Source organism: Muntiacus reevesi, chromosome 1, assembly GCF_963930625.1.
Source record: "Muntiacus reevesi chromosome 1, mMunRee1.1, whole genome shotgun sequence".
NCBI lineage: Eukaryota > Metazoa > Chordata > Mammalia > Artiodactyla > Cervidae > Muntiacus > Muntiacus reevesi.
This window is the reverse complement of record NC_089249.1, coordinates 80,366,480-80,375,103: the sequence shown is the minus strand read 5'-3', so window position 1 is coordinate 80,375,103 and position 8,624 is coordinate 80,366,480. Positions and strand designations below refer to the sequence as shown.

Sequence of the window (8,624 nt, the reverse complement as noted above, 5' to 3'; positions counted from 1 at the left end):
GCAGCACTCAGGACCACTGAGCCTACTTGTGTAGAAGAGGCCTTGACTTGAGAGATGGGCAAGATGAATCAATGGGAGCCCCTTCAATTGTCTGTGAAGGCCAAGGAAATTGGCAGGTGGGAAAGGGGTTATGATGGCAGCCCTGTCCCTTGCATGCCACTCAACAATGACACCGAGCTTCTGTGGTGTCCCAGGCTTTATCTGCAAACTTTCCCAGCTGTAGAACTCCTTACTCCTGCCCCTCCAGGTTGTCTTTTCGCAGCCAACAACTGTTCCCTCCCTGAATCTTCACTCCAAACCCCATGTTCCAGCACCCAGTCCCACTCTGCAACAGGAGACACATGATTCAGGCTAGGATGAGCAGGGCTGTGGCACAGACCATGCATGCAGCTCTTAGTCTTGCCTTTCACAGACCATCCTCTGCTTTGACCCCCTGAAGGGCCATTTTTGTCCCAGCTGATTCCCCACTGTGATGGGCTTTCCCCCTCCATCTTCAGCTTCTTGTCAGGGTTGCTGGTCCCTGTTTTGATTCTTCTTTCTGTTTTACTTTTGTCATTTTGCCTGATTATGAGTGGATATTTCTTGTCCTTTTAGGTTTCCAAAGACTTCTAGCAATATTCACCAAGTTTTCTGTTGAGAATTATTAAGTTTGGAAATGTATACTTGAAATATATATGTGAGGAAGGACGAGTTTAACATCCTCCTATTCTACCAACTTGACTTCTCCTCTTTATTATAATATTTTAAAAATATATGGTAGTCAGTGGAGATGTTGCTGAGCTAAAGGAAAATGTTACATCCTGACTTCTGGAACATGCATACCTGGTGACTGTTACAGAGCTTTCAAGTGTTTCCTCTTTCTCTTCCTCTTCATTCTTCTCCTCTTCTTCCCGTCCTATTTATATAACTACATTCTTGAAAAGCTTCCTGATTATTTGACCAAGACAAGTTAGTAGGTCAATTATTCCACTGATTGCAGGAAGAAATAAGAAAGATATGAAAAGACTATTACTAAATGCTTTGCCAACACCTCAGTGCATTAAATTGGACAGTTAAGATATATATTAATATATTAGGAATCGAAGAGTAATATGGCAGGATAAGAGGTCTGAAGGGTTGAAGGAGAAGTTAGAGAATAAACATTAAAAACATTTAAAGAAAGAAAGTGTGTACTCGCTCAGTCGTGCCTGACTCTTTGCGACCCTGTGGACTGTAGCCCACCTGGCTCCTCTGTCCATGGGATTCTCCAAAACCACACTCTTTTAAAGATATAAAGCATGTTGGGATGGAGTAGAAGAAAACAAACTCATCAGATATACCCTAAGCATGTATTTAACTACTTCAGATGTTTGGTTCTCTGATTCTCATTCCCTTCCCAAACCTACTCTCAATCACTTGTATGTGGTGGTGTGAGTCTTAAATAGTATATTACATTCATTTTTATCTTTATGCAATTTAAACTTGATATTTACTATTGGAATAAACATGATGTATTTCCTGGTAAAGTAATCCTCAGCACGAGACAGCATTCTAGGGTATTGTAGGGTTATGGTGAAAGGGGACATCCTGATTCCGTTAACTGTGTTCCCACATTCTATAGTAATATAAAGCCAGCATTGTAACTTTACTCCTAAACTAGACATGATTCCTCACCAGCCACAGCCTATTATGAAATCTTCAGTGCCCAAGAGGATAGTACAGAAAAGAGGATAGTTCAGCTCCAGGCATGAACAGAGGAACTATAGAAGAAATATTGAGAGCTAAATCTCTGACAAGGAATAATGAAATATTTTGCCAAGGTTGGAGAACATGCTAGGGCATTCTCTCTTGAACTTCAGTTACTCTCTAAAAATTTTTTATTATATTTGTCATATTTACACTTCACATGTATCATGTAATATTTACATTTTTACTTTAATCACTTTACCCAATCTTCTTGAATTTTTAATTTAATTGAACATAGGAAATGATATACATGAAATGGCAGATGAAATTTTCAAATTTTAATAATACATATCATATATTTTTTATATGAGAGAGTGACAAACACAAGGAGAAACAGGAAAGAGAGAGGATGAGATATTATAAAGGCTGGCAAATTCAAAATTTGTGGAACTGAAAACCTGTGGAAGGCTATCATGCAAGAGGATTATCTCAAATCCAAGAAAGGCTTAGACTTTAGCTCTAATCAGGCCTTCAATGGATGAAGGACTACCCACATTATAGAGGGCACCTCCTTGACCCAGTCCACTGATTTATATATTAAAAGGTGAAAGTCTGTCGCTAAGTTGTGTCCGACCATTTGTGACCCCGTGGAATGTAGCCCTCTCTCTGTGGGATTCTCCAGGCAAGAATACTTAAGTTGGTTTCCATTTCCTTATCCAGAGGATTTTCCTGATCCAGTGATCAAACTGGCATCTCCTGCCTGTTAGGCAGATACGTCACCAGTGAGGCACCAGGGAAGCCCTTCCATTGAAAAACATCCTTAGAGAAACACATGGAATTTGACCAAATATCTGGGCACCCTGTGCCAGTAAAGATGACTCATAAATTAACCATGCTTCCTTCTAGCACAATGACAAATTATCTGAAGGAAGTGACCAGGAAAGAGATTTATTTAACATATATTCCCTGTAACCAGTATGGTAAATCTGAAAAATTGGTTTAAATTACAGGGAAATTCTTATCAATGATTGAGAAGCTGTATATGAATGACAATTAACTTCAATGATTGAATGGCTCCTAATGATTTCACTTTCATTAAAAACTAGTTGTATTATGGCATTACTTCCCAGATTGGGCCTTTCGATATTTCAAAGGAGAAGGACTTCAGAAAATTTGAACAATGCTCTGAGCTTCTTTCATAGAGTGAAGTAGTACAAAGAGGACAGTTGGGAGAAATTATGTAGAAGTAGGTGGTACGTCATGTTGGAGAGTTATGTGCAAAAATCTTGCTTTCTGTTGTTGGCCTAGTCTGGGCTGCGGCAACACCTGAATTACAGTAGATGATGCTAAACTAGTGAATTCCCTGTGACCCAAGGTGAAACAGATTTCTAAAGGCTGCAATAAACAGCTTGATGTCTTTTATGTGAGGGAGAAAAGCAGTGAAAGGAGGATCCGAGAGGGCACCACTTTACTGAATATATCTAAGTATTATGATGGGAGGGCTGGAGAGATGATCTGCAACCTGCCCTCGGTCCATTTTATACATTAAGGAGAAGAAAGGAGAAAGGAGACAGATTAGCAGCTCTCGATCAAAGGGAAAAGCATTATAAGAAGGACTTGAGGTAAAGAAAAAGGTGTCACTAGATTGTCAGGCTCTTTTCAACCCAGTATGTACAACAAAATGGCAACCAGTTCAAGTGGAATAAGACAGGCACTTTTATAATTCATAGAAGGTGAAAGGTATCAAAGAGGAATCTCTCCAATCAAGAAAGGAGGCTTTGACTCCTAGTTAAAGAACCCGAACAAATCCTCCCACTGCCATAAACCTCTGAAACTGAGAGCTTAAGACAAGGACGCTGTGCGTCATGGGAAGATAATCCAGGGAGGAGATCCTGGAGCAGGACATTTCCTCTTTCTGGAGCCCCTGTCAAGCTGCTTATGGATGGATTTGCATTTTGGTTGGGAAATGAATGAACCAGGCCTGTTTTGGTAGCTCTGCTTCCTCCTGGGTGGGGCAGCAAGTCCCTATAAAAAGGCCCTCTGCTGCATCACTGTCATCCTCCCGCTACTCAAGTCCAGATAGATTTTGGAGAACCTGGTGAGTCTGATTCTTCAGTTCAACTCTATTCTTTGGCTCTCTACTTATGAATTAATTCTGGCTATAGCAAATTTTGTGTGTCCAAAGTTATTGTCATGACTTTAATACTCCTTAGTGGATGGAAGCTTGGAATTTGAAAACAGTGATATACGTTATTTATTAAGTTCCTGCTACAGAGTTTGAATTCCTTTACTGAAGAGCTTTTTAAAAATCTGTGACAAGAAGAGGCAAAGAAAGAAGTATTTTTCCTTTTTATGTGTCTTTCTTGTGTCCTTCTGCTGTTATTGAAGAGTCATTTACCTTAGAAGGTGTGGGGCCTTGTATCTTTCCTGGTGACAATTTGCTCTGTACCCAAGTTATACTCCTGTGAACTCATGATAGATAATGGTGATGAGAATTGCTTGTGAGCTTATCTAGGATTTTGGAATATGATGATGGCCATTATTGAAGATGCTGTTTTCAGGGGGAAAAAAAAAAAAGAAAGAAAAACAGAACAACATTGATTGATTTTTTGAAAAGTTGTATGTAAAAAGATTTTGTCTGAGCCAATAATACAATTTGTTAAAGAGGGAGAGAGAGGCCAGAAGTTCATTGGAAGGGATTAAAGTGAACAAACCATATTCTTAGGGACTGCAGAGATTCTATCCTATGTTATTAAACAAACTCAGACTTTTCTCCCTGTAGCAGTCCCTTCTTGTGAACACTGTCATGTAATTTCTTTCAGATTCTGAGACTCCAGAAAGATGTCTTATCAGCAGCAGCAATGCAAGCAGCCCTGCCAGCCACCTCCAGTAGTGTGCCCTCCCAAGTGCTCTGAGCCTTGCCCACCTCCAAAGTGCCCTGAGCCTTGCCCACCTCCAAAGTGCCCTGAGCCTTGCCCACCTCCAAAGTGCCCTGAGCCATGCCCACCTCCTCAGTGCCAGCAGAAATGCCCTCCTGTGCCACCTCCCCAACAATGCCAGCAGAAGTGCCCACCCAAAAGCAAGTAGAAGCATCAGCTTGTATCTGGATCAGGAAAGGATGAGGACAGCTGACTCACCTGGCTCCACAGCTCCACCTTCATCTTCCCTTTAAAGCCTGTCATGGATATAGAAGCTTCTCCATCCTTCAGCCTGCAGTATGCCTGTGGTGATACCTGACAACCAGAGGTTTCCTTCCTGAGGCTGCTGTTCTGCTCTCCTCTGGGAGGACAGCTGGGAAAGCATCACAGAGCTTCAGATGGAAGAGCAACAGCTTTTCTCCCGGGCACCATCAGAGGATTCTCTCCCTCCCTTGGGTCTGTCTGTCACCTGGGCAGGGGTTTCTACCAGCTGGTCAACTGTTGCTTATCCTCCTCAAAGAATAAAATTCAGTTCCTTTGTGTGATGGCAAAAATATTTTCTTTCTTTTAAAACTGCTTTTAGCAATACCATATCATCATCTTGTTTTGTTTCTATCCTTTGATGCCAAGGTTCAAGCTCTCACCATCAGTGTTGTCTAAATTTTGAGTCTTAACAAAGAATACTTCTACATAATTTCAATTCCATGTTATTTCCTTAATTATCACTTGACGGTTTGAGGAACTAAATATTTACCTCTCCAGGTTTTCATTCTCTTTAGTAAAGTGTAGGGAAAATTGTATTTTCATTTCAAACTTCTAAGGAATCAATATTCAAGTAATGTGTATAATTTAGTTGGCACATGCCAGACACATAAATAGCACTTGGAAGACAACAGGTCATCATTGTCTCCATCATCACCACCATCACCACCCCTGTTACCCTCATTTTTGAGGGTAACATACCCTCAAAACATACCCATTTGAGGGTAAAATACCCACCATATTTGCAGCTGACTCATCTAGCTCCACAGCTCCACCTTCATCTTCTCTTCAAAGCCTGTCACGAATACAGAAGAAGCTTCTCCATCCTTAAGCCTGCAATATGCCTGAGGGGACTCCTGACAGCCAGAGGCTTCCTTCCTGAGGCTGCTACACCACTTGCCTCTGGGAAGACAGCTGAGAAAACACAGTGCTTCAGAGGGAAGAGCAGCAGCTCTCCTCCTGGGCACCATCAGAAGATCCTCTCCCTGTCTTCTGTGACTGTCTGTCACCTGGGCAGGGGTTTCTACCAACTTGACAATTGTTACTTCTTCTCCACTTCCTGAATAAACTACAATTCTCTTCTGTGATGGTAACAATGTTTGTTTTTTCCTAGTAAAAGCACTTATAGTGATGGCATCTTTTGTTTGGTTTTATCGCTATCCTTCTTGATCATCAAGTTCCAACTCCCACAATCAGTGTTGTCTGAATTTGAGTAATATCAGAGATCCTTTTTGATCTTCCCTGATGGGTCAGTGGTAAAGAATCCACCTGCCAATGCAGGAGACATGGGTTCGATTCCTACTCCGGGAAGATCCCACGTTCTGTGGAGCAATTAAGCCCATGTGACACAACTAGCGAGCCTCTGCTCTAGAGCCCAGAAAGCACAACTCCCACGCCCACAAGCTGCAGCTACTGAATCCAAGCACCCTAGAGCCTGTGCTCCGCAACAAGAGAAGTCAGTTCAGTGTGAAGTCCGCACACCAGTTAGATAGCAGCCCGACTCATGCATGGCAACTAGAGCAAAGCCCAGGTACCAATGAAGACCCAGCATTGCCAAAATAAATTAATAAATAAATACACTGTTTAAAAAAGAAAGAAAGCTTTTTTTTAAAAAAAAGATTATTGCTCTATAATTTAAAATCCATGTTAATTATGCTTGGCTAATTTGAGTAAAAAGTTATTTAACTCTTCAGAATTAAAGTCCCTTTTCTGAAATGGGGAAAACAGTGTTTACTGCAAAATATCTGAGGCATAAAAATTACATGATTGTGTGTACTTTAATTTGCACATGTTGGGGCACAGAATTGCCACTGGAAAGACAGCAGATCATCATTTTCTCCATCAATACCATCACCATCATTGCCTCACCTCCACGCTTGCTCCAGTAGGGAGGTGAGACAGACATAACTAGCACAGCAACCAGGAAGATTCTTACACTCCATTGCCCATTTATATTCTTGTTGTGCTTTTTCTTTTCTAATTTTACCTTATGTTTAATGTGAAACTGCAGATAAAGGACCTATAGAATGTAGTGGAACATTCTGCATGAAATTATAGTAGCTCTGAAAACATGGGTAGTACAGAAGGATGGGAAACTTAAAGCATCCTTACCAGGTAAAGTTTTGCCACCTTTCCATGTGTACTACTTGCGCTTCTTACTTAAACAACTCATTAAACTCAGAGCCCTAAATATTTTTTCACATCTGAAATTACTTCTCTGTTTTGACACCAACTTTGAAGAACATTGAGGTTTACAACGTTTATTTAGATTTACAAAGTCACTGTAGCTAGGCAACTTTTTTCTAATGTTTAGCTTACTAATCAAGTAAGCTGTGAAAAAGGATATGTTCTTAATCAAACTATTCTTTATTTTACCTTTTTTTGTATATTGGAGTATAGTTGGTTTGCAATGTGCTAATGACCTAATTTCAATCATTTTATAGCTGAGTAATATCTGTATGTAGGTCTAAAAACAAGAGAACCAGACACTGAAAAACAGACAGGTTCCAAATTGGGAAAGGAGTGTGTCAAGGCTGTATAGTGCTTATTTAACTTCTATGCAGAATATTTCATGCGAAATGCCACGCTGGATGAAGCACAAGCTGGAATCAAAATTGCTGTGAGAAATATCAATGACCTCAGATATGCAGATGCCACCACCCTTATGGCAGAAAGTGAAAAGGAAGTAAAGCGTATCTTGATGAATGTGACACAAGAGAGTGAAAAATCAGGCTTAAAACTCAACTTTCAGAAAACAAAGATCATGGCATCTGGTCCCATCACTTCATGGAAAAAAGATGGGAAACAATGGAAACTGTAAGAGACTTTATTTGGGGGGCTCCAAAATCACTGCAGATTGTGACTGCAGCCATGAAGTTGAAAGATGCTTGCTCCTTGGAGAAAAGCTATGACCAAACTAGACAGCATGTTAAAAATCAGAGACATTACTTTGCCAACAATGGTTCATCTGGTTGAAGTTTTGGTTTTTCCAGCAGTTATGTATGGATGTGAGAGTTGGATGATAAAGAAAGCTGAGCACCAAAGAATTGATGCTTTTGAACTGTGGTGTTGGAGAAGACTCTTGAGAGGCACTTGAACTACAAGGGGATCAAACCAGTCTATCCTAAAGGAAATTAGTCCTGAATATTCCTTTGAAGGACTGATGCTGAAGCTGACACTCCAATCCTTTGACCACCTGACACAAAGAACTGACTCTTTGGAAAAGACCCTGTTGCTGGGAAAGATTGAAGGCAAGAAGAGAAGGTTAACAACAGAGGATGAGATTGTTGGATGGCATCACCGACTCAATGGACATGAGTTTGAGTTTGAGCAAGCTCTGGGAATTGAAGGACAGGGAAGCCTGGTGTGCTGAGGTCCATGGAGCCAATGCTGCAAAAGACTGAATGCAGGAGGAGTAGGGGACAACAGAGAATGTGATGGTTGGATGGCATCCCTGACTCTATGGACATGAGTTTGAACAAGCTCCAGGAGTTGATGGACAAGGCAGTGTGGCATGCTGCATGCAGTCAATGAGGTTACAAAGAGGCAGTCACGACAGTGACTGAAATGAACTGAATATTCCATTGTATATATGTACCTTGTCTTCTTTATCCATTTATCAACTGATGAACACTTAGGCTGCATCAAAGTCCTGGCGATTGTAAATAGTGATGTAATGACAATTATTGATTTCTCGGGTGATATACCCAGTGGTGTGCTTTCTGGATCATATAGTAACTCTATTTTTAGTTTTTGAAGGAACCTCCAAACCATTCTCCA

At 40.8% G+C, this 8,624-nt stretch overlaps 1 protein-coding gene across 1 annotated transcript; it reads left to right on the top strand.

Moving 5' to 3' along the window:
- Positions 1-4,506: 4,506 nt before the first annotated feature.
- On the top strand, positions 4,507-4,752 carry LOC136161737 (small proline-rich protein 2E-like). Its single transcript, XM_065926772.1, has one exon. The coding sequence runs from the start codon at positions 4,507-4,509 to the stop codon at positions 4,750-4,752; it is 246 nt and encodes an 81-aa protein (XP_065782844.1).
- The last annotated feature ends 3,872 nt before the right edge of the window (positions 4,753-8,624 follow it).